Genomic DNA, 27304 nt, shown 5'->3' on the forward strand with positions numbered 1-27304 from the left:
AATATTGAGGAAAGTTGCAAGATATTTTTTATGATATCCTAAAATATAATTTTATTTTATATTATTTCACATTAAGAAATACAGGATTTTGAACTGATATCCTGTAGATTTACTTAGTATGACAGGATGTAGTATAGTAGTATGAATTATGGAGAATGTAGTATAGTGTGACGTGTAATGGGATGTAGTAGGGAAGGCTGAATTATAGTAGGATGTTGTAAGATAGTATTTACTGTAGTAGAATAATTTTACTGTGGTAAAATGTAGTACAGTAGAATATAATATGGTCAAACAGTCCAAAATATTCAGTAAGGTGGCAGTATTTACTACAGTGTAATGTATGGGATTTATTATGGAAGGATATAGTACAGCAGGATGCACTAAGGTAGTATTTAATATGGTAGAATGTATTACAGGAATGTGTAGGAAGGCAGTGTGTACTACAGTAATATGTATTAGGGTAGAATGTAGTATATGTAGTAGAGCAGTATTTTTTTTCAGTAGGGCCTTTAGTGTAATACAGTGTTGTGCATAGAAATGTAGCATGTTAGAATTTACTACAGTAGAAAGTAATAAGATAGATGTAGCATAGTCGGATGTGATAAGGTAGTACAGTGTTTACTACAGTAGAATGTAGTACAGTAAGATTTAGTATATAGTAGAGGTGGATGTGTTATGGAGAGATGTACTATTAGCCTACAGCAGGATGTACTAAGGCAGTGTTTACTTTGGTATAATGTATTATGGTAGAATGTATTATGATAAAATATAATAAGTTTGTATTTAACAAGGTAGAATGTAGTATAGTTGTCAGGGACCAAACAGGAGAGGAGATCAAATGCACTCAAACCACAGTTTATTAATAACAGGGGAAAAGGGAGTTGGGAGAATGTGTGTGGGTGAAGTCCAGTGGCAGGAGAACGGAGAGGCAGGGATGGCTGGTGGTGACGTCTGGTGGTGACGTCTGAGGTCTCCCATCCAAGTACTGACCAGGCCTGACCCTGCTTAGCAGCTGAGATCTGACAGGATGAGGCACTGTCAGAGAGGTGTGGCTGTAGGCTGACAGTACTTGGGTTTCAGGCAGTCTCCCAGCAAGCAGACCCTCAGCAGGCAGGAGTTAGAGAGCAGGCTGGAACACAGAGTCACAAATCAGGTAGCAAGATAGGGGACAGAAATGCAGGGTCAGGTTACCAGGGCTGAAGAGTAGGGCTCCAGGCAGGGCTGCTCACACCAGACAGATGGAGGCAGGCGAGCAGCAGGGCTGAGCGAGCTGGAGAGCAGGCAAAGGTACAGGAGAGGCAGAGTCAACAGAACGGAAGGCAGATCAGGTCACCGGGGCTGGAGAGCAGACAGAATCAGATGGAACAGGCTATTTTCAGGAGTCAGAGTAGTAGGAACACAGAGCAGGTTATCAGGCTGAGAGTTGCAGACAATCTGACACAGAAGCTTGGGAGGACTGCAGCTTAAATACACACAAGGGAAAAGCAGGTGATCGGCAACAGCCAATGACAGTCACTGAAAGATAATAAGAGGAAGTGAGTGCGGGCGTGGCCGGTAATGCTGAGTGGAGATGTTACCTGAAGAGAGAAGCCCACAGGTAGGACCATGACAATAGTAGAATGTTTTATGATAAAATGTAACAAGGTTGTATTTAATCAGGTAGAATGTAGTAAGGTATTTATGAAAATAAAATGTAATAAGGTTGTATTTAGTATGGTAGAATGTAGTATGGTAAAATGTAATAATCTAGTATGTAATAATGTGGAATATATCATGATAAAATGTAGTATTTAATAAGGTGGAGTACAGTAGGATATAGTCCTGTAGTATTTAGTAAGTTAGAGTGTAGTACAGTGGGGTCCTGTAGTATTTAGTAAGTTAGAGTGTAGTACAGTGGGGTATAGTACTGTAGTATTTAGTAAGATGGAGTGTAGTACAGTGGGGTATAGTCCTGTAGCATTTAGTAAGGTGGAGTGTAGTACAGTGGGATAAAGTACTGTAGTATTTAATAAGGTATAGTACAGTAGGATATAGTCTTGTAGTATTTAGTAAGTTAGAGTGTAGTACAGTGGGGTATAGTACTGTAGTATTTAGTAAGTTTGAGTGCAGTACAGTGGGGTCCTGTAGTATTTAGTAAGTAGAGTGTAGTACAGTGGGGTCCTGTAGTATTTAGTAAGTTAGAGTGTAGTACAGTGGGGTATAGTTGTGTAGTATTTAGTAAGTTAGAGTGTAGTACAGTGGGGTCCTGTAGTATTTAGTAAGTTAGAATGTAGTACAGTGGGGTCCTGTAGTATTTAGTAAGTTAGAGTGTAGTACAGTGGGGTCCTGTAGTATTTAGTAAGTTAGAGTGTAGTACAGTGGGGTCCTGTAGTATTTAGTAAGTTAGAGTGTAGTACAGTGGGGTCCTGTAGTATTTAGTAAGTTAGAGTGTAGTACAGTGGGGTCCTGTAGTATTTAGTAAGTTAGAGTGTAGTACAGTGGGGTCCTGTAGTATTTAGTAAGTTAGAGTGTAGTACAGTGGGGTCCTGTAGTATTTAGTAAGTTAGTGTAGTACAGTGGGGTCCTGTAGTATTTAGTAAGTTAGAATGTAGTACAGTGGGGTCCTGTAGTATTTAGTAAGTTAGTGTAGTACAGTGGGGTCCTGTAGTGTTTAGTAAGTTAGTGTAGTACAGTGGGGTCCTGTAGTATTTAGTAAGTTAGTGTAGTACAGTGGGGTCCTGTAGTATTTAGTAGGTAGAGTGTAGTACAGTGGGGTCCTGTAGTAAGTATTTAGTAAGTTAGAGTGTAGTACAGTGGGGTATAGTCCTGTAGTATTTAATAAGGTATAGTACAGTATGATATAGTCCTGTAGTATTTGGGTAGTATGGCGTTAAAAGGCCGCACGCTGACGTCAGCGTGATGACGTTACCATACTCCTCTCCTGTAATAACAGTTGAAGGAACCGGAGCTGCAGGTGCTGGCTAAGCTAAGATGTTACCATTATCCATTAAAGATGATGAATATAAACCTGCAAAATTCAATCTGGTCCTTAAACTCTCCGGATGGTTCAGGTAATCCCCATTCATACTGTTCTTTTTTTTTCATAACTGCTTTTCCGAATGGAACAGAGAAGCTAGTAAGTGGTGAAGCAGTTAGCAGGCTAATTCACCCGGTTGTGAAGCTTTAGTCAGGTGGCAAAGGATAATAAAAACATTTGTCTGAACTTAAAGAATCAACTGAACATTGTTTCACAAGTGACTAGAAGTTGAATGAATGTGTGTAAATAGTTTCTAGTGGAAACGGCTAGGTTAGAAAGCTATCTAACTTTGGTATGATTAACGCTAGCTTTGTTAACTAGCCATGTACACACGACTATCAGCTAAGAAGGTTAGATCAGAAGTGTTTTTTTTATTGTTTATGCAAATAAGAAATACTGTTATTCAGCTATGTTTGGCTAGCTTAGCTGGTGTAAAGGTAACTAGCTTCTTTTAAATGAGCTGACACGACTAAGCTAATGTGACTTTTTTTCCCCCACTGCTTCAGATCAATTCTGGCTGACAAGACATCGCGGAATTTATTTTTCTTCCTGTGCCTGAATTTGTCCTTTGCCTTTGTGGAGTTACTGTACGGCATATGGAGTAACAGGTAAGCGTGTGGGTTTGAAATTTTAGCTAAAGCTAACCGCTAGCAGTTTAGCTGAGTGGGAACCAAACTAACGTCACTGTGAGCTCAGATGTGCCACGTAGGTCTAAAGACTGCAGCAGCCTGTGCTCACTGCTTACAGCTCCTCTGACCGTGAAACGGACAGTTCTTTATTTAAAAAAAAAAAAACATCCTGTCTGCTTTAAAGAAATGCTGACTGCATTGTACTGTATGTTTATAAGCAAATCCGGAAAGTGATAGCAGCAGCCTCTGTGATGTTTTCACTGGAGTTGGAACGTTTCTGAACTCTGATAAGATAGCAGCAAAACAAGCTGTATTCCTCGAAAACATTACTGTTGCCAGCTCTTTTCAGGGGGAAGTACCTACTGAATGTTCAAAAAGCTCACAGAATGGTCTAAATAACTGTATAAACTAATTTGCATTTTCACTCAGTCGTTATGATTTTTTTTGTATGTCAATATGTTTTTCTGAAAACATAGTTTTCACAGAAAATATAATTTTTATTTTTGTACAGAAGTTCTTTGTAAAGAGCTTTTATTAGTGAAAAGAAGTGTGTGTATTGGATAGTTGTGATAAGTGACTGGTTGTGGTGAACCGCCGGGGTCGGTGACTGGTCATCTGGTCGTGGCGAGCTGCCGGGGTCGGTGACTGGTCATCTGGTCGTGGCGAACTGCCGGGGTCGGTGACTGGTCATCTGGTCGTGGCGAACTGCCGGGGTCGGTGACTGGTCATCTGGTCGTGGCGAACTGCCGGGGTCGGTGACTGGTCATCTGGTCGTGGCGAACTGCCGGGGTCGGTGACTGGTCATCTGGTCGTGGCGAGCCACCAGGGTCGGTTGAAAAGCATTCCAAGTGACTACTTCATGAAGCTGGTTAAGATAATGCCGATCATGTGCAAAGTGTCATCAAGGTAAACAGTGGCTACTTTGAAGAATCTAAAATATAAAATTATATTTTTTTAAACAATTTTTTTTGTTTATCACATAACACAAAGAACATAAATGTGTTATTTACCAGCTAGGAGGTCCGTATCGTGAAATACCGTGACCGAGGTCTTGAAAGTACTGACCGAGGCCCTCTGGGTCGAGGTCAGTATTCGAGGCCGAGGTCATGGTATTTCATCATGAGTCAAAATTTGCTAATGGGTAATAATGGTGAGACACGTATAAAAAATCATCTCCATCCACTATTTTAAACATAAATTGGATATTTTTTGGTTTAAATAAAATAATATTGCTCTAAGAAATAATGTTGACAACTTCAGATATCACAAGCTATATTTTCCCAATAAAATCATGAATTAATTTTTTGAAGTTGGTGAATTTTAGACACCCGACCGTAACAGTTCTGACTAACCAACTTCGACAAGGTTTGATTGCTATACAACTTATTGTCGGAATTAAATCAACTACACTCCATAAAACAGGTTTACTGAAGTGTTTAAAAAACCACATACAATGGGCCTGCACATTTTCTAAACACGAAAAAATCATTTAAAAAAAAGACCCTTATGCACGTTACTGTGTCCGTCAGAAGTCAACATCAACTTGTGAATAAGAATATTCTAACTAAAAACATTAATATAGAACAATATATGTAATCAATCACTTTAATATAAAAGCACCAATTGATTTATAATTAATTCTCGCCTTGGAATCTGCCTGTTTTCAAAATACATCGATGGTAAAATCAAAGGATCGCTGTCTGTCAGAAAATAACGTACACAAGACTGTATCGTATATCTCCGACCGGCATAGCACCGCATGATACACAAACCTCCAGGAAATCCACACTACCACAAGTTTTGATGACATCATCGCTTTCCGAGAAGATGGAGAAACTGGCCGCCTGAGCAGCGTGTGTTTGCAGTCTGTCAAGAAAGCTAACGTGCATAATACGTAACGCACGTAAGTATAGATTTGTTCTTCACTCACTAAAAATGAACCGTAGCGATCGGGGAACTGGCTGAAATACTTCATAATGGATGTAAACAAAAATTGACGCCAGTGCAACTGAAAGAATTTGCCGGGAGGGTGAATGATCGTGTGGAATGTGCTGGTCCCTGACGGAAGCAGGAAGTCGCACAATCTGACGGACATTTCTTATGCATGTTATATTTTGACGTCCCCCAATTGAAGATAAATAAAATTTGTTTTGGGTGTACTTGTCACCATGTCAGACAGGTTTCCTTCTGGAGTCAGAGAGCTTTAAGTGGACTTGTTGGAAAAAGGAAGAGACTGATGGCCCAGAAATGTTTCCATGGCTGTAATCCAAATTTTAAGTCTCATTTATTACTTTATGGTGCATGCATATTACTATCAGACAGTTCCGGCTGTGTGCAATACGCATGTTGTAGTCTTCATTTATGAATTTTACAATATAATTTTAGTCTTAGATTTCTCCTGTTACTTAAATATTCATATTCCCCTTTCCCTAGTCAGATCTTATAGTGCAATTAGAGTACATTTCAATGAATTCATCTTTGGTAATTTATGTCCGTCAAAAGTAACATGCATAAGTATACTAACCCACGTGTTTTAATATTGTATTGTTCCACAGAGTCCTGTTTCCAATCCTTAATGTTAATAGTAAGTTACTACTGTTATGTTATGAGGATTTCTTCACAATGAATTCTTGTGTTATGTCGGTTCATAAGTGATAACAGAAAAGTTATCACCTTGGCTCTTGGTCGTGAATCTTTTCACCTGTTTCTTGAATAATTATATTCTCATTTTCTGGAAAGATCTTTGATATTTTCCATTAAGTATTGTAAAAACCTGATTATTTCATTCTTATATGCATGGAGTTTTGTAAAATAAGGAGAAAAAAACTAAAAATACTTCATTTTTTTCCGTCAAAAAATAACATGCATAAGCGTAGATTTGATAATTTTGCAGATGATTTTTTTGAAAATCCAGTGTGATTACTATCTTTTCAATTGTTAATGTGTTTAATAAAATAATAAAAGTTTAATATGATGTAGTTTAATTTTTCAATAAAAGAATATGAATTTTGACATGATTTGTTACATATTACCCATTAGCAGATTTTCATCCTCATACGGACCGACCTTAAGCTGGTAAATACATGGGTGCAAGTTTTCCGGCATGTGCCGGAAGCTCCGGTTTTTTTCGGTTCTGAAAAAGTCATTTTTCCAAATCGTGTAAATCAGTTGAGATTTTCGGGGGGTGTGGCCCTCTCACTGTCTCACTCTTGGCATATTACCGGGTTACTGCGGTACAGTCTCTGCACGAGACAAATCTTTTCATCTCGTCGTTGCCACAAACCTCATTCAATTTATACGCCGCTCACCAACGAGCGGTCCTGACTAGCCCGTTGTTTCACGGCGTTATACATGTGATATCATGTTTCACGCACGTAGCACATTGTTCGACCAAATCAACACAGCTATTCCCATGAGTCGCTGTTTCTTTTGGTGCAAGTTAGAACGGTGCTTTTGATTGGCTCACTGTTAACTGCCGTCCAATGAAACTTCAGCTTTTATAATAAGCCTTATTTCGCTTCCCTCCCTTGCGACAGATCCACGTGCTTTGCCTCTGGTTGCTGATCAAAATGTCAAAATGAAGTTTTCATCGGAAGGCTCCAATACAAAAGAATTAGAAAAGACGTCTAGAAATAAATGGAGATGGGAATGGTTAAGCGAGTGTGACAAAAACGGTGACAAATGGGGAATATGGCTGAGAAAACCGGATGTCCCGGGAGTTGCGTATTGTGACTGCTGTTCAAAGACTATCAAGGTAGGTCTTGAAATAAGTTAGTTAGCTTTTTTTATCATCTTTTCTAATGTGGTTGTTAGGTTGAAAACTCATTTGTAGTCAGTAATGGATTATAAAATATAGATATTTTTGTATATGGAAAAAGCTGAATCTTATTTCTTAAAATCAGGAGTTTCTGAGGACATCAAGACATGTGGCCCCTTGTTTTAACTCAAGCTGTGTATTTATTGTAAAAAAGGTATCACAGCAAAAGCATATTAAAAATGGTTGTTTCAACATTTAAATTAGTAGTTGCTAGATGTTTTGAAATATCAAGCCTTGTACTTGAAATATTATTTCAGATGAATTGATGAAATGAATTAAACATTTGATGTGAATATGCAAATCATATAACTATTAATATTATAAATGTTTGCATGAGAGACAACCATTTTAACTTGTAATTTAAGTTTTTTTCAAGCCCTAAGGGGGGGCTCACCCCCCCCCCCCCTTGTAACCCCCCCTGCATGGCTGTGCCATGCACGTCTGCCTTTGTCAGACTTTTCAGGTTTTTGAAAATTTTATACTTGCACCCATGTAAATATATTTATTTTTTTCTTTACCAAATTCTAACAGAAAACGAGAGCACCCGAAAGGGAAAACTGAGCCGAGGCGAGCCGCCATTTTGAATCCTCATTCACGGCTGTAATGCAAATTGCTTCCTCCTCTGTATAGAAGTGCACTTCCATGGCAGGAAAAAAACTACATTTTGCCGCATATGTAGTCCCCTGTTTATACAAAATTGAGTCATTCAGGATTCAGCCATGTTTTTGCTTGGCGTTAGCAACAGTTACAGGTTTTTAGCTTTCTCCTGAAATGTTTTCTTTTATTTCTTCCTCAGGGTAGTAAAACTCGCTTTCGCTGTGAACACTGTCGTTCTCGCTATCCATGATGTAAAATTAATGCTATTCTCCTGAGAAATGCTGGCAAAAGTTTATAAGATTTTTGATAATCTTATAAATAAATCCTATAAAAAAGATAAATGTTGGCAAAAATGCTACTAGGTTTGTTTTTGTTGTGAACGAGCAAGTCGCCAGAGGTCCGTAACTGGATACGGACCCGCTCACCAGCCAATCAGAGCGCAGGATTTGATGGAAACCAGACCATGAAAAAAATAAATGGAATTGTTTGATAGTTTTGATGTCTTCAGTATTGTTCTGCAATGTAGAAAATGGTCAAAATATAGTAAAACCTATGAGTAGGTGTGTCTAAACATTTGACTGGTACTCTATGTTGCAAAAATATGATGGATAAAAATAAATAAAATATTTTGGATAAAAGATTTGCATACCTACACATTACAAAATAAACGAATAATATAAATATAGAATGGAAGGAAATGTGACAACAGAAGTTTTACCCTGTGGGAAAATTTACAATAATGTGCTATTATGACAGAAACGTAGGCTACTTACAACCTTGATGCTAGAACTCTCAAAACACTAGCATGAAAAAGGGTAAAACTGATGTAACCGGTTCTGTATTTTATCCCACTGTCACTGACTGTCCAGTCTTTTTTTATTTGTAATCAAAGAAAGTGACTGTAAAGTAACTAGACAGTTAACCTACCATCATACAGTACATTAGGGTTGGGCGGTATCCAAATTTTGATACCTTTTAAACTGTCTGTGTTTTCCCGGGGTATACGGTATTACCGAGAAAAAAATATTTTGTTTCGGCCTACTGTGTAACGTGCGCCTATACCGGCGGACCTTGTCCAGACCTGCACCTATGCCTCAAATGTACTATTTAAAAGCAGCATAGCGAATTGTGTGCATTGTGGTATGGATTAAGCAGCAAAGCGAATTTTGTGCATTGATGAATGGATTAAGAGATATTTCAAAGCATCACGCAACTCTTCCTTCATCTTGAAAATAGCATTCAACTGTTGTTTACACACGTCTGCGTTGAAACTCCATTTGCAGCACTATTTCACCTACTCCATCAAAAAAAGTACACGATGAGCAGGATCATACCCTTTCAAGCATGGGAAATAAAAAAAGAAAAGAAAAAGAATCAACCAACACCCAAGTCCGTTTAGACTGCGCGATAAACCATATTCTTCAGCGCAAATGAGGCGAACCTAATTCAAATGCGTGATAGCTGCACAAGGCAAAATCATATGGGCCCACGTCATGCCATGGCGGGGAAATTAATAATCAAATGGCCTTACCTTGCTTAAAACGTTGTCTTGATCACATAACTCCTTACAATTATTCCACTTAAATCCATACGGTTTAACACACCCAACAAAGATAGCAAGCGCATTGCTAATTCCCACCAGAAACCTAACAGTTTACGCTACGATGTTTTCTTCCGTTTCTTCAGTAGATGACATTTCAAACGTTTATTACCCACATCCCAAATGTCATACGTTATATTATTTTACCTTGTTGTTACTCATGTAACCTACTCAAAACACAACTCATTGGAGAGATCTCGTGGAAGTGGAGTACCCCAGGCTATGGTGTGCCTTAGGGGACATATTAGATTTTTTTTCGATTTTGCGCGGTCATTTACATTATTGCTGGCTCTTCCTTTTCGTTTGGTTTGAAACCAAAATACTGCCACACTGCCGATGTTGTTTTTTTTTTTTGCCACTAACTCGTTATCTTGACTTGCCATCTTTCAACCGCGGTCTCAGTCTCTTGCGAAGCTTTCTGTCAGACTCCAAATGTCACGCAGGGTTGCCATGGTAACGACATAAACAACCCTGCACGCGATGAGAACTTCTTTAGGAAATTGATAGAATTAGTGAAAAGTTATTCGGGATGATCTTCAATTTATTATTTTATATTATGACCTCATGTACTCCATATTTATTTAGATATTATATATATTTTTAAAATGACGGTAATGAGACCGATACCGTTGGTACTTTTGGATACCTCGGGATACCTTCTTACCGTAATACCGCCCAACCCTACAGTACATTCAGTGCAGGAGCCCAGGCCATGAATTTTATTTTAACAGAGTGGGGGAAACTCATCAATATTCATGAGGAAAGTGCTACCTGATTGGCCAGTGAATGCCTTCAGTCCCTAAACCTAACCAATCAGGTAGCGCTTTCCTCATAATGAGTTTTCCCCAGCCACCTGAAAAGAACATTTTTACCCAGCCAAGAACTTGCGAGGCAGACAGCTGCAGTAGTGCGGCTTTTTTTTCCTCACAATCGAATATTAACTTTCACAATCAAGGTGTGTTGTTGTTTTTTTTGTTTTGTTTTTTAAACAATTTGATGGTATACTTGAACTTAAAATATTCCTTGACAGCACTACTGGACTGCTCTTTCCAGTTCAGATCATGGGTTTTCAATAGGGTTTACTATCTTTTTGAAATCTCAAACTGTGACCAACGCTGTGTCCGAAATCGCTCACTGCTCACTGTATAGTGGACTATATAATGAGTTTGCAATTTTGTAGTGTTGTCTGAATGTATAGTGAGAATTATTACACCCTATATAGTGCGCTCATAGCATCCCGCAATGCATTGTTAAAAGTAGTGTACAACCGATGGTCACTAACCAAGCAGTATATACCATCATGCATTGTGGTTGCGCTGAAAGAAAAAGTGTGTTGGGGTGAATGAACGGACAAAGAAACACATTATAAACGAATATTCAAGTACAGTTTAAAAATGGTAAGAGAATAGAAAATAAGCTAAAATAAGACCAATGAAGTCTCATCTCATTATCTCTAGCCGCTTTATCCTTCTACAGGGTCGCAGGCAAGCTGGAGCCTATCCCAGCTGACTATGGGCGAAAGGCTGGGTACACCCTGGACAAGTCGCCAGGTCATCACAGGGCTGACACATAGACACAGACAACCATTCACACTCACATTCACACCTACGGTCAATTTAGTCACCAGTTAACCTAACCTGCATGTCTTTGGACTGTGGGGGAAACCGGAGCACCCGGAGGAAACCCACGCGGACACGGGGAGAACATGCAAACTCCACACAGAAAGGCCCTCACTGGCCCCGGGGCTCGAACCCAGGACCTTCTTGCTGTGAGGCGACAGCGCTAACCACTACACCACCGTGCCGCCCGACCAATGAAGTATAAGAATAAAAGTTACAGTGCAGAGCGGGGAATTAATCTCATCTCATTTATCTCTAGCTGCTTTATCCTTCTACAGGGTCGCAGGCAAGCTGGAGCCTATCCCAGCTGACTACGGGCGAAAGGCGGGGTACACCCTGGACAAGTCGCCAGGTCATCACAGGGCTGACACATAGACACAGACCACCATTCACACTCACATTCACACCTACGGTCAATTTAGAGTCACCAGTTAACCTAACCTGCATGTCTTTGGACTGTGGGGGAAACCGGAGCACCCGGAGGAAACCCACGGGGAGAACATGCAAAACTCCACACAGAAAGGCCCTCGTCAGCCATGGGGCTCGAACCCGGACCTTCTTGCTGTGAGGCGACAGCACTAACCACTACACCACCGTACTGCCGGGGAATTAATCAAAAGCCTCAAATTTGATTTAATAAAAGGCAGCGGCAAAGAAGAAAGTATTCAGCCTTGATTTAAAAGAACTGAAAGATGCAGCAGACACAAAGGACTTTGTATTTATTAATGTGGCAAATAAGTTCCGTGTAATATGTATTTATCACAAAAATACATGCATGTATTTATTATTTTGAAAACCCACCAGCTGACTGATCTGGCACATTTTAATTGTACGACAGTAGTGATGTAAATAACAGTGTGGCGGAGTAAAGTGTTTTTTAATTTTACTAATGAGCTCACTATATAGTCCTCTATATAGTAATTCCCTATATAGTGAGTCGGGAGTAGTGAATGAGTGAGTGACTTCAGACACGGGGCAACCAGTTTTTGGGTTGAAATATGCTTCATGACACTAAGTATTATTAAGAGCTGCTTAACTGGCAGCCATAAAACAGATCAAAAGCATCACTGATCCACCTCAACCATGTTTCACAGTGTGTTTAGGGACTAATTTTGGTATGCAGTCCCTTTTTGTGCATTGTGGTTGATGTCTGATTTAACTACCAAAATTTACAGAGCAATGAAAGACCTACTCTTTGGATTAACTCGTGTTCCTCTAATGGTACGTTCAGAGCAAACGCAGTGAGGGCGTCAGATTTCACTCTGGCTGCCTTGCCAACGACGCTGTTGAAGTTTGTGGATGCTCTGTTTTAGGATGATTTAGGCGGCTACAAGTTAGTTCAGAATGCTTATTTTGCAAACTTTATTTAAAGGGGCTGCAAAACAAACACGTCAACCAGTACTTTTGTACTGACCAGTTAACTTCATGAAATCTTTTAAATGTGAAGGTAAAGAAACAATCATTGAAGGAAAATAATGAACAATTATGATTGGTAAGAAAATAAACTAATTAAAAGCCATTTGTGTGGTGTGACTTTTGCATTGATGCTAAGTTTAACAGGCACTTTATAGAACACGTTTACTAGCCTTGGTCTTTTACATTAACATTACGTGGTGGATGTTTAGTGGCTAATTACTGTAATTGGTTAAATCAGTGTTGTTTTGAGCCAATGCGTTGCGTTCTAGCTTAAAAACAAGTATTGAAGGGTGAAAATGTTTTTTTATTTATAAATCATGTTGCAAACAGGGACACATCATAAATAATGGGGAAACCCACAGCAGCAATTATTCATTTCTCCTCCATTGTACTTGGGAACGGTTTGAACGGAACTGATATTTAGACAACTGTGTTCTTTAGTATCCTTTTGAGCGGACCACTTCTAAATTTCAATTGGTTGCCACCAAACCACGTCATAGCTCATTACCATGAAGTTGCTTGGATTTCAGCTTTATTCTGATGCCCCCACTGCCCAGGATGCACCGCCAATGATCTCATTGCCAAGAGACGCTGGCTGACATAGAAAATGAACGACTTCCGATTGCTTTGATGCTGTTGCTGCATTTGGTCTAAGGCAGCTGGGCCATAGAAGGTTCACACTGCATGCTGCACGCTACACGTTCACGTGAAGAACCGGACCCTGGGCCATTAAACTTCATGCTTGGATGTTCACGTGTTGCGTCTGTTCTACTTTGACCGAGTAACCAACAATATGGACTCTTCGGATGACGACGATTGCCTCATTCTGCTTTTACTGAGACAGAGGAAGAGAAAAAGGAACAGAATTTGGAGCCGAGAACACTTCCTTCTGAGAGAAACCCGTGGTGAATTTCACCGAACATTCTATAATCTGCTTGACAATCCCGATGAAGAACTATTTTTCAATTATACCATTCATTTATATTTTTTCTGAAGTTTTCCCCTGAAAGCATAGAGTTATCTCCCTAGACCCGTTCTGATTGGCTGGCGCGGTGGTGACCGCATGCATTGACTGGAATTTCCATCTTCACGCCTAGAAAAAAGTGTGCATGTTCATTTCTCGCTTCACGCGTGAAGTGTGCAACGTGAACGCCGTTCTATGGCCCAGAGCAAGTCATGCTACGTTTGTCCACTTTTCTTTACACGCGTGTAGCGTGCAGCATGCAGCGTGCAGCGTGAACCTTCTATGGCCCAGCTGCCTAAACGTACCATAAGGGTTGCTCCGAAAGGATTTGTTTGGTCTTAAACATACAGCCAGGGTTGTTTGTGGGTGTTTTTAATTTAATTACAGATGTATTAATATACAGAAGATAACTCATCAGCGTTTTGTTTCTCTCTTTTGTCTCTCCTCCATACCAGTTTAGGGCTGATATCAGATTCCTTTCACATGTTTTTCGACTGCACAGCACTTCTGGCAGGTCTTGCAGCATCGGTGATTTCACGGTGGAGGTCCAATGACTCCTTCTCATATGGGTAAGTGCTTAGACATGCACACAGTAGCTTTTGTGCTTTGATCACTAATGAAGCATGTGATTGCCGTTATTTTGTTAAAAGTATTTAATCTGTTTTCTATTCAGTGACCTTTGTATGGTTTGCTGGGTTATGTCTTTGTAACCTGCACCATGATAATAATAACTGCTCATGATATTGACGCATTTTATTACTTGTATTGATAAGCTGTTTGTTTTTTTTTTTACACTGTGATTTGCTGCGCTCTTTTTACAATTATTGCTTGTTGTGCTGTTTGAGAGCCCTCAAAAAATCTTGACCACATTCTATAAATGTGTGATAATGTGTTCATTTCAGATTATATGATGATGATCCTCTAAAGATAAATGTGTGATGAAAGAAAATTACTACGTTCTATTCACAATCAGTGCAATCCAGGAATTGGCTCATGCAGAAAACAGGCTTGCATAGTCAGAAATGAGCCTTCCATATAAAAGTAACAATAGTATGCTTATTTAAAAAAAATTTTTTTAAACATGTAGAAGAGGATTTTTTTTTGCTGCTGGTTGTAGTTGGGGGGAAAAGAGAACATTGAAAACCTGTTCTTCAAAGTGAACTTGAGGGGATGAGGATAAGGATTTTTTTTCCTGTCCGTTAGCTTGCGTGGTAGCTTGTAATGTTATATTAATTTAATGTCAGAGTCAGAATTATCACTAGCTCAGTCATGAACATTTCTGCTGTGCTCCTATTATAGTGGCTTGTAGACGAGCATCATAATCTCGCACTGAGACTGGAAAAAAAAAAAAGTTCAGACACTGCCAGAGTTGGTCATCTTTGGTTGCAGTGGCACTAAACTGGCCATCGCATTAAGCGTTCTGCCCGCTGAGCTCTATATAAAACATGGAGAACTCAGAGGCTCATCAGACTGAAGCCAGCTGGCCGCCATCTTACCACTCGCATTGCGGAGCGGAACTGTCATTTAGACTACTGGAAGCTACCCAAAATTGGACAAGTTATTTATGTAGCTGGTAAGAAAAATTAGAAGAAAAATGCCTACATGTGCAGCAGTGAACTGTACAAATCGTCAAGTCAAAGGTTGTGGACGGGCATTTCACCTGTGAGTATTGATAGCTAGTGTGTGATCATTTTTTACGTGTGTGCACAGCACCATTTGTGTGGACCCTCTATAAATCTGTCTCATCATCTTGTCTGTTTTTGTTGAAAGTCTGACATTGATATCTGGGATGAACACTGTGTCAGATTTTCAGTGGAAATGTCCCGGACTAGGCGGCACGGTGGTGTAGTGGTTAGCGCTGTTGCCTCACAGCAAGAAGGTCCTGGGTTCGAGCCCCGGGGCCGGCGAGGGCCTTTCTGTGCGGAGTTTGCATGTTCTCCCTGTGTCCGCGTGGGTTTCCTCCGGGTGCTCCGGTTTCCCCCACAGTCCAAAGACATGCAGGTTAGGTTAACTGGTGACTCTAAATTGACCGTAGGTGTGAATGTGAGTGTGAATGGTTGTCTGTGTCTATGTGTCAGCCCTGTGATGACCTGGCGACTTGTCCAGGGTGTACCCCGCCTTTCGCCCGTAGTCAGCTGGGATAGGCTCCGGCTTGCCTGCGACCCTGTAGAAGGATAAAGCAGCTAGAGATAATGAGATGAGATGTCCCGGACTAGAGCAAAGCCAGTGTCTAGGCGTGTTTGATATTGAATGTGAGGGCTCAAGCTTAACGGCTCAAATTCAAAAAGAAAAATCAACTAAGTAAATTAGCCTCAGTAGCATAAGTGAAAGAAGGACCATAGCCTTAGGCAGAAATGGCAGTGAGGGATGTAAATAAAAAGAGAGATGTTATTCTAGTTTGGTTAGGAGTTATTTTCTTTTACCTAAGGCTAAACACAATTGACTGTGCAGATCATCTGCACATGTCACACCCACTTGCACAAATTGACAAAATGTGCATGATCAAATAACATGAGACAATCCTGTTTCAACAACTGTCATAAATAGAAAGGAAGTATTGTACAGCCTTTCTGTTGGTATAATTAAAGTAAGAGATAGATAGATAGATAGATAGATAGATAGATAGATAGATAGATAGATAGATAGATAGATAAGAGAAGAAATATATGAAAGAGAATGGTACACTGTATAAGAGAAAAACTGAAATCTCTGTAAAGGGCAATTCCATGTAAATGTCAACCTCACCATGCAAAAATAAAGCAACATGTAATACATCAAAACCACTCCCAGAGATATCACCTAGGCCTGTATTTTACAGATGTGAATAAGTTGAACCAATTTGTAACCAACCTAATATGTCACTGTCAGTCTTTCTTTCTTATAATGTAAAACCCAAGCTAAAATCAACTTTGATCATGTACAATTCTATATTATTGCCACAAGCCACAGAAATGTATGCTAAAATCCACAAAACAGCAAAACAATAGCCATCCTAAATATTATTTAAGAACTTTGATAGTTTTAGCTGATATTTAGAGAGTTTTTCAAAGGGTTATGGTGGTTAAATTGCTGATTTTCTAAACATACGCCATGTCTATTTCAGACGCGTCACATCCGTAACGGAATTTCGTCACATCCATAACGCTGACTTTTCCTTCCGAAACTCTGCATGAAATACAAAATATTTTAAACAAAGATTTTTTTAAATATTCACCTTGGACCCCTCTGTCAAACTGATATCTCCATTTCGACATTAGGTTTACAGTTTCACAGAGTTTGATAAAAATGTACAGTCACCCAAGAAAAGTGATACTTTTTCTGTCACATCCATAACGCATCTTTTATTGGCATTTTCTGGCATGCCCTAGATGTACTATGGGAATTGTTCTTGTTCTATCACTTCTCCAGTATGGTACAGCCTTAAAATATGCAACACCTGTTTAAATACTGGGAGACAATAAAACATGCACTGGGTCATTTGTTGCCATTTTGAGTTCAAGTGTCGCGTCCATAACGCTGGAATTGCTCTAAAAATAATTATAGTAGTAAAAAAGAGCCATTCAAAAAAAAATGCTCAGAGACAACTAGAAAAGGGGAGAAAAAAACATAACAGTGAAGGGGAGCGCTATAAAAATATGTAAGGAATGTGGGTAAAGTTGAGAAAATAAGAGAAGGTAAGGCCAAATAAAAAATAGTGTGTTTCCGGTAACCCGACCGATCGAGAATTTCCGCGTCGAAATTGCCGACCGTAAAGTTTTTATTACAAATTTCCCTCGATCTTTTAGTGTAAGCGGCGTTAGTTTGTCATAATTTTTTGTTTCAACGCATTCAAGTTGTGAAAGAAACGATAAAAAGTAAAATGTTTCGCCACTTCTATCAGCCCTCCTGCATAAACATGGAAGCGCACTCGTATACTGAAGGAGGAAGGCAAAACTGAGCCGAGCCGCCATTTTGAATCCTCATTCAAGGCTGTAATGCAAATTGCTTCCTGTTCAGTATACAAGTGCACTTCCATGGCAGGGAAAAACACTACATTTTGCCGCCTATGTAGTCCCCTATTTATACAAATAGGAGTCATTCAGGATTCAGCCATGTTTTTGCTTGGTGTTTTTGCTCGACCCAAGTTCTACAGTAGGCTAGGCTAGGCCGTCTGCTTTTAATGGAAGTAGCCTAGCCTAGGACGTTATTTTCACGTTATTTCTTGATAAGGTGTTTTCACGTTATTACATGAAAATATCGTGAAATATCGCTTCCGTAGATCATAACTCGAACTCTCGCGATATATATATATTTTTTATTCGTTTAAAGATTTAAAACACTTATTTTATTATGATGTGTGGTATAAAGGATTCTGTGCCAAAATGCTATTTTGTAAGATGTTTACTTGTGTTAATTTTTTCGAACAAAATAAAAAAAAAATTAAGAAAACTTTTTCCTACCTACCGACCTTATTTTAGTATTTCATGTTACCGGAAACACACTACTTTTTTTTTTTTTTTTGGCCTAATGAAATGGAGAAAAAAAAAGTCAGGAGATTTTTTTTCTTGGGGCAAATTTGATTGGATACCACGGTTTAACACACAAGCCAAATACACGCGATGGGAGTGATAATATGGTGGCCTGATGGCTTCACTCGTCTTTATAGCGGGGAATAGGCTATGAGCTCTCCACATTTTATATAGAGCTCAGTGATTCTGCCAATCTCGATTCATGGCCAAATAATTATTTTACAGTGTGCGATGTTTTCTGTAAAAGCACATTTGGATGGAAAATTGTACACTATAAAACCCGGCTTAAGGAACCCTTGAAATGGGGCTGGGTGATGTCATGATTTATTACACAGCTTTGTTGAAGGCTCGTTTCTCGTTCATCAGTTACTGCATTCTCCAGTCCATTGTTTCTGTATAACAGAGCATTGCTATGGAACACATCATTATCAGAAGTAAAAAAAAAAAAATTTAAATCAATATTTTGTCAGATTATTGAATTCTTTCGTAAGTAGCTGTGTAATAAGTGGGATAATATACATCAAGCTGGTCATTGACGGAGAAATCCTTTCATGGTGATTCAAGACGACTTTGTTTGGGGTTTATTTCACAATAATGACCGGTTTGCTGTACATGACCCCTGACATGATATTGATATTGTGATAGATTATGTCACAGTACACTTGCTAATTTATTTTAAACATAGTAATTGCAAGGTCTCAGACATTGCCGTTTCATTTGATGTTAACTACTAAAACTAACAGTTTAGATTTAGATTGTTAGAATTTATTAAAATTGTTAGCTTAAATGCTCAGCTTAAAATACATTTTTACACTGTAGACACGAGTTGTTCGTAATACAATGAAACACTACTATTTTGCTGGTCAGAGAGGCATATTGTGTATTGTAGAAATGTCTTCAAGTATTGTGGAATGTTTGTCATATCACCCGCCCCCAACTTGAGGCCTAAATGCAGAGATTAAATTGGGCCAGAGCCCTCCGGAGCTCAGCTCCGCCTCCTCGCCTCGGTAGTACAGCCAGCAGGAGCTGAGCTCCCTCTGCTTCAGTGTTTATAATAATATAATACTTTTATTCATTTTCATCTATTCTAAAAACACCATCAATATGAGAGTTCGTCAATAATGATTTAGACAACAAAAAATAAGCTAAAGTGAATTACACCCATCAATTTTTAAAAAACATTTTCATTGGAATCATCATTGCACATGCGCTGCGAGAATGCGTGACATCACACAGCATCATCATATGTTTAATGTTGACATTAATGGACTTCAGCTCGAGAAATTGGCACCACTGTTTTCTATCAGTCCGTCATACTTTATATTTTATGAGGATTTATGTCGTACGAAGTTGTAACTATCTGCTAAACACGATGCCTTAGCAAAGTAGACAGAGGTAAGTCATGGTTATTTTTGTTTTTGTCTTTAGTTGAGAAACTCTCAGGCAAAATATACTAGTGCAGCAGATGACATAAGTAACATTAGCTAACACTGACAGACAGGATGTTAGTGGAAAAATTCACGCCTCCATTTGCTGAAGTTCAGATCTTTTTGTCTGTAGTTCTGTCATATTTTATCTTCATTTACTAAATTGTAGCTGTTTTCTGTGTTTTTAGCTTTTAGGTAAATATCAGAAAATTGAGTTAGCTAATTTAATGGATGCCCGCTAACCTGTCTGTGCGCATGGAACGCTAGCAAACCTCCCTCTTGATAGTGAGAACTGGCAGCCTGGACTTTTCCATTGGCTTGCGCGCTCGACTCCCAATCCAATGTTGCTTTGGTCGGCTAAAGTTATGAGGTTGCTGTGGGGTACTAAGACTAGACTAAATAACAAAATTAAATGATTCGGACATCCCTAGTCTCCCGGACGCTCTGGGAGTCTCCCCGGGAGCATAGAGACAGGAAAGGCAGGAGAAACCTGATCTAAGTCCTATTTGGAAATTTGGAAATTAAATTGTAATGACTGGCTATTGCTGATATGTGGTTTGATGTTGTGACATGTAAGTAAGTTTAGCAAACAATTGATTTGATTGCTGTAGATTTATGGTGTGAAATGTAAAGAACTATTGTTTAATATGTGAATTGATGGTGTGAGATGTAAACAAGTAATGCAAATAATAGTGTAGATTGATGAGATGTAAATAACTATTGCTAATATGTGAATTGGTGGTGTATATTGTGAATAAGTTTTACAAATTACAGTGTAGATTGATGGTGAAACATAGGCTTAAGTTACCGATGTGAGCTATAAATAAGTAGGCCATAAGTTGATAAAATATGTATTAAACTGATGGTGCGATAAATAAAAATGTTTTGAGAGATGTTGACCACTGTGAGTGAAGAAGGGCTCCCCCTCCTTACAAAAGCCAATTTAACCACTGCCTAAATGGTTTATTGGAATAGATGACATGTCTTTGTCTTTATCTTGTCCTAAGGGTGTGCAAAGTTTTGCACTGGGCTGTATATAGAGTGCCATGTAAAAACATTATTGTGCAGTGACCTCCTGATCCTGCTTTGCAGTTATGTGAGAGCAGAAGTGCTGGCGGGTTTCGTCAACGGTCTCTTCCTTATTTTCACTGCGTTTTTTATCTTCTCAGAAGGAGTGGAGGTGAGTGCAGGACTTTTTGTTTTTAAAACCGCCCAATGAGTTGAGTTGTTACTGATTTGATTTTTTTTTTTTTTTGTCTCCTACCTCAGAGAGCGTTAGAACCTCCAGATGTGCATCATGAACGCTTGCTGCCCGTGTCCATTGCAGGGCTCCTCGTTAACCTTGTTGGCATCTTTGTGTTCCAGCACGGAGGACACGGACACTCTCATGGTGAAGAAGGTAACCCTTTTTTTGGGTTAAAACTTACTTGATGGTGTTTGTAGTTCTATTTCGTTTCTACTGACCGCCAGAGGCGGTGCTTTCAGCACATGGATATCCATCACACGAACGTGCAGGTCGAGTAATAGTAACAACAAAGTCACGTGTGACCTGGGTGACGTCACCCCGTGACCCCGGCATAAAAGACCGGTAAACCCAGGAAGTGACCTTTTACATCTTCTCGCGTTTGCAGGTTGCGAGTTGGATTGAAATTTGGACAAAGCGCTGTGGTAGTTTCGTTACCCGTAGGGTTGGGGCTGTGCTTATGCACCCTCCAAGAAACTGCGCTAAGTCCACCAACTCTTTTCTTCTTGTCGTTATATTCGTATTGATTTATTACTCCGTAAGCTGAGCGCTCTCGCTCGGTGGAGTTAGCTGATTAGCCCTCCGGGGCGGTGTCCTCACCGCTGGAGGCCGGCTTGTTTTCGCTTCAGGTAAGCGGGTTTCATTATTTAAATTAAAGCGGCGTTCCTCTCGCCGCTGTTTATCAGTTCTGCGGCGCTCGGCGCCTATCCTTGTTAATATTATTAACCACCTTGTTTTGTGTAGCCTCGCCGCCGGCCTGTTCACAGGCCGGCTGTCTTGTGTGTTGTATTCGTATTGATTTATTACTCCGTTAAGCTGAGCGCTCTCGCTCGGTGGAGTTAGCTGATTAGTCCTCCGGGGCGGTGTCCTCACCGCTGGAGGCCGGCTTGTCTTCATTCAGGTAAGCGGTTTTCATTCATTTAATTTAAAGCGGTGGTTCTCGCCGCTGTTATCAGTTCTGTGGCGCACTGCGCCTATCTTTGTTAATATTATTAACCGCCTTATTTTGTGTAGCCTTGTCTCCGGCCTGCTCACAGGCCGGCGGTCTTGTGTTGTATTGTTTGTTACTCCGTTAAGCTGAGCGCTCTCGCTCGGTGGAGTTAGCTGATTAGTCCTCCAGGGCGGTGTCCTCACCGCTGGAGGCCGGCTTGTCCTCATTCAGGTAAGCGGTTTTCATTTATTTAATTTAAAGCGGTGTTCCTCGCCGCTGTTTATCAGTTCTGTGGCGCACTGCGCCTATCTTTGTTAATATTATTAACCGCCTTATTTTGTGTAGCCTTGTCTCCGGCCTGCTCACAGGCCGGCGGTCTTGTGGGTTGTATTCATATTGTTACTCCGTTAAGCTGAGCGCTCTCGCTCGGTGGAGTTAGCTGACTAGCCCTCCGGGGCGGTGTCCTCGCCGCTGGAGGCTGGCTTGTTGTCGCCCAGGTAAGCGGTTTTCATTCATCTAAATTAAAACGGTGTTTCTCGCCGCTGCTTATCAGTGCTGTGGCGCACGGCGCCTATCCTTGTTAATATTCCCGACCACGGGTGTGTTCGCCCGGTCGTTTTTCATTACCGCCTGATTGTTTATTTTGGGCTGCTTACTTGGGGTGTTCTCGCCCTATTTTTTAAGTTCCCTTCTGCCAGCCAGGCGTCATGGACCTCTTCTCTCGCTGCGCCAACTGCCGGTCCCCCTCGAACCGGAGGACGGCCACCGCGAGTGCCCCTCATGCCTGGGTATTGATCACCTGCGGCAGGGGCTGACGGACATGGCCTGCGCAGACTGCATGTGCCTGAGCATCCAGCCAACGCTGAGGGCTGCATTGGCCCGTCTGGGGTTGGACACGCCCCGGTGGCCCAGCATCAGAGCGCTTTCTTCAGAGGTCCCACATAGCCTTCCTCGTTGTCTGTTCCGCCCTCGGCCTCATACATCGAGGAGTTACAGAGGTGTTGGGCGGACCCTAGATGCCTTCCCACCTCCCTAGTGACTGCAGGGCCCTGGCGGCAATGCAGGACACCCCTACCTATGGCCTCCTGCAGATGCCCAACATTGAGAAGCGGCTTTCATTCATTTAAATTAAAGCGGTGTTTCTCACCGCTGTTTATCAGTTCTGTGGCGCACAGTGCCTATCCTTGTTAATATTATCAACCACTTGTTTTGTGTAGTCTTGTCTCCGGCCTGCTCACGGGCCGGCTGTCTTGTGTGTTATATTCGTATTGGTTGTTACTCCGTTAAGCTGAGCGCTCTCGCTCGGTGGAGTTAGCTGACTAGCCCTCCGAGGCGTGTCCTCGCTGCTGGAGGCCGGTTTGTTGTCGCTCAGGTAAGCGGTCTTCATTCATTTAAATTAAAGCGGTGTTTCTCGCCGCTGTTTATCAGTTCTGTAGCGCACGGCGCCATCCTTGTTAATATTCCCGACCACGGGTGTGTTCGCCCGGTCGTTTATTTTTTATTTCCGCCTGATAGTTTATTTTGGGCTACTTACTTGGAGCGTTCTCGCCCTATTTAAGTTCCCTTCTGCCAGCCAGGTGTCATGGACCCCCAGACGCTGGAGGGGACGAGCGCGGCATCACGGGAGCTGTGTGACGCGGCTCCAGGCCTTTGCCTACTCGTCGCGGGAACTGGGCCGGCTGATGTCGTATCTCACCCTCGGCCGCCAGCAGATATGGCGGGCACAGTCCCCTCTGGCCGAGCCCGACCGGCGTGTGCTGCACTCTCTCCCTGTTGTCCCCGGGGAGCCGTTTGGCGAAGCCACTCAGCAAGCCCTGGATCGGAGTGCCCAGGTCATCTAGGCGTAACAGCAGTTCGCTGGCCCCCGCCAGGCCCACCACCATGGCAATGCTGCCCAGTCCTTCAGGGGGCCCACACCGGCTCTGTCTCGGCCACGCACCCGCCAGGAGACCAGACGGGTTGATGACTTTCGCCACCCCACCACCTCCCGGACCCGCGGTGCCGCCCCCTACACCCAGTCCACTCCTTGTCGCCCCCATGGTGACCGACGGGGGCGCTCTGGACGGCGCTGACATCAGCGCGCCGGCGGTCGGCTGCTTTTCCAGCGAACAGCTCCAAAGCTGGAGAGCGTTGACCCCTGGGTGCTGGTGACCCTCACCGAGGGTTACCGCATCCAGTTCTGCCGCCGTCCACCACGTTTCATGGGGTCAAACACCACCGTGAGCCATCCGGGGAAGTCCCTCGTCCCCCGGCAGGAAATCGCCACCCTCCTGGAGAAAGGAGCAGTCTCTCCCGTCGACAGGCAGAGACAGCAAGGTGGGTTCTACTCCAGGTATTTTTTGGTTCCGAAGGACGGCGGTATCCGCCCGATCCTCGACCTGAGGTCCCTCAATTCCCACTTGAGGACCATGAGATTCCGCATGCTGCGTACAGTGGATGTCTTACACCACATCCAGGCGGGCGACTGGTTGTCACCTTTGACCTGAAAGACGCCTACTTCCATGTTCCCATTGTGCCACACCACAGGCAGTTCCTGCGGTTTGCCTTCGAGGGCCAGGCTTTCGAGTTCAATGTTCTGCCCTTTGGGATATCGCTGGCACCCCGTGTGTTCACCGGGTGTGCGGCAGCGGCATCGGCACTACTTCAGGCAAGGGGTTTGCGTGTCCTGCCCTACCTGGACGACTGGCTTGTCTGTTCACGGTCAGCAGCTCAGGCCCGCACCAACATCGCGACTGTGCTCTCGCATGTCGTAGAGCTGGGGCTCAGGGTGAATTACAAGAAGAGCTCGCTGGTGCCCAGCCGGGAGACGACTTTCTTGGGCATGCACCTGGATTCGAGGTCGTTGATGGTAACTCCCTCCCAGACAAGGATCCACAACATCCGCCTACTGCTTGGCCGCTTCGGACGGGGTAGGTCACTCGCCCTGAAGACCTTTCAGCGCCTGCTGGGCATGCTTACGGCAGCCTCCTCTCTGGTCCCGCTGGGACTTCTGGACTTATGCCGCTTCAGAGGTGGTTCAACGGTCTCCACCTCCACCCGGTGCTGCACGGGCGCAGCACATCAACGTGCTGGAGCTACGGGCTGTGTTCCTCGGCCTACAGCACTTCCTCCTAGGCCTGACCGGCAGACACGTTCTGGTGCGGACGGACAACGCTACGGTAGTGTACTACATCAACCACCAGGGAGGCACAAAGTCCCTCCAGTGCTTGGAAGTGGCTGGCCAACTTCTGCGGTGGGCCCATCGACATCTCTTGAGCCTGCGTGCCATGTACTTGCCAGGCACTGCCAACAGGGCAGCAGATCTGCTGTCCCGCCAGGACCCCGATCCCGGGGAATGGAGACTCAACCCAGCGGTGGTTCTCGCCATCTGGGAACATTTTGGCAGGGCAGAGGTGGACCTCTTTGCCTGCCGGGAGTCGACACACTGCCCTCTGTGGTTCAGCCTCCACGGCCCAGTCCCCTGGGCCAGGATGCGCTGGCGCATGCTTGGCCGAGGCAACTGCTGTATGCCTCCCCCCCTCTGCTGCTGATCATGCCAACCCTACACAGGGTTGCGATGGACCACCACGGGCTGCTGCTTGTCGCCCCCCCGGTGGCCGGGCAGAGTGTGGTTCCCAAGTTGCTGCAACTTCTGAACGGCGACCCCTGGTGCCTGCCAGTGAGGACTGACCTGCTATCACAGCTGGGAGGGCAGATCTGGCACCCGGATCCAGCCCGTCTGCAGCTCTGGGTATGGCCGCTGAAGGGCCGGACCCCCTGCGAGGTCCTTGTGAGCCGGCAGTGGTCAATACCATTGCAAGCTCTCGGGCACCCCCCACCAATGCCCTCTATGCCAACAGATGGAGGCTTTTCTCCAACTGGTGCTTAACTCGGGGGGGAGGAGCCTACATGCTGCCCCCTGCCGACCATTTGACTGTTCCGCCAGTCTCTGCTTTTGATAAGGGTCTTACCCCTGCCACCATCAAGGTCTATGCAGCTGCCATCTCTGCTCAGCATGCCAGAGTTGGGGGAAGGACCGTGGGGTCCCACGCCTTGGTGGCACGTTTCTTGAAGGGTGCTCTCCGGTTGAGACCCCCCCGACGGAGCCGGGTACCCACATGGGACCTTCATTGGTGCTGCAGGCTCTCTGCGACGCACCGTTCTGAGCCCCTGCTCACGGCAGACATTTCATGGCTCTCCCTGAAGACTGCTTTTCTTCTGGCCATTACATCGACGAGGCGCGTCGGGGAACTACACGCGCTGTCAGTCAGTGGGGAGTGCCTGCAGTGGCACTCCAGCGACAGTGGGGTCACCCTGTGGCCTAACCCCTCTTTCCTCCCAAAGACCCTCTCTGCTACCTTCGTCAACCAGCCCCTTAGCCTTGCGGCGTTCGAGGCGGGCCATGGTGAGAGGTCGGAACTTTTGTGCCCAGTTCGCGCCCTCAGGGTGTACGTGTCGCGTACAGAGGGCTTCCGTAGGAGTGACGCCCTGTTTCTGTGCCACACAGGACCGTCGAGGGGTCTGGCGCTCTCTAAGCAGAGGCTATCCAAGTGGATAGTCGAGGCCATATTACATGCCTACAGGCACAGTGGCTTCCCGATTCCTCCGGCTGCCAGGGCGCACTCTGCACGGGGCGTGGTAGCCTCATGGGCATCACTGAAGGGCGTGCCCCTTTCAGACATATGCAGCGCAGCCTCCTGGGCTTCCAGCTGCACCTTCACCAGGTTTTACCGTCTTAATGTCGTCCCACATAATCCTGTGGCGACGGCTGTCATTCCAGGCCCGTCGCAGCAGCACTGGGTACGGGTAGGCACTCCTCATGACCTGGTTGGTATTAGTCATCCATGTGCTGAAAGCACCGCCTCTGGCGGTCAGTAGAAACGAAATAGAACGAGGGTTATGTATATAACCGCGGTTCTATGAGTTTCGGATGACCGCCAGAGCTTGGCAGTCACTCGGAGTGTACACGAGAAGATTTGCCAAGAGGTCACTTCCTGGGTTTACCGGTCTTTTATGCCGGGGTCACGGGGTGACGTCACCCAGGTCACACGTGACTTTGTTGTTACTATTACTCGACCTGCACGTTCGTGTGATGGATATCCATGTGCTGAAAGCACCGCCTCTGGCGGTCATCCGAAACTCATAGAACCGCGGTTATATACATAACCCTCGTTTTCTGCAACAGCAGCTCTGTCCTTAGTTCAGCTGTAAATCATAGGTTTATACTGATATGCTTGTTCAAATATGTTGTTTCTACAGTGACCGCTCCTTCACAGAGGTTCCACGTAAATGGACTGAAATGTGAAAAATTAGTTTTCTCGATGGAGATTTTAACATTTCTATGTAGATGGCTTTTTTTTTTAAGTTATTTAACTTATTTTAAACAATTCTTTAAAGGAGTCTCCAGTGTCAGCCCTTTGTAACAGTCAGAGGTAAAACTGTGACATTTAACTTTTCTGACTTCAGAATATGACAAGCTGCATTTTTTTGTCTCATTAAGTTCAAGAGAGAGAAAAAAAGAGTGACTGTGTGTGGGGGGGGGAGAGAGAGAGAGAGAG

At 43.2% G+C, this 27304-nt stretch overlaps 1 protein-coding gene across 1 annotated transcript in view; it reads left to right on the forward strand.

The window, feature by feature from the left end:
• The first annotated feature begins 2913 nt into the window (after positions 1-2913).
• slc30a7 (solute carrier family 30 member 7) overlaps positions 2914-27304 on the forward strand; it is a 51842-nt gene continuing 27451 nt past the window's right edge. The window contains exons 1-5 of the mRNA XM_060941222.1: positions 2914-3050; positions 3523-3624; positions 14114-14227; positions 20686-20773; positions 20863-20992. Of these exons, the coding sequence (XP_060797205.1) occupies positions 2971-3050; positions 3523-3624; positions 14114-14227; positions 20686-20773; positions 20863-20992 (514 nt within the window). The 5' untranslated portion in view covers positions 2914-2970. The remainder of the gene's footprint in view (positions 3051-3522; positions 3625-14113; positions 14228-20685; positions 20774-20862; positions 20993-27304) is intronic.

Source organism: Neoarius graeffei, chromosome 15, assembly GCF_027579695.1.
Source record: "Neoarius graeffei isolate fNeoGra1 chromosome 15, fNeoGra1.pri, whole genome shotgun sequence".
NCBI classification, from domain to species: Eukaryota; Metazoa; Chordata; class Actinopteri; order Siluriformes; family Ariidae; genus Neoarius; species Neoarius graeffei.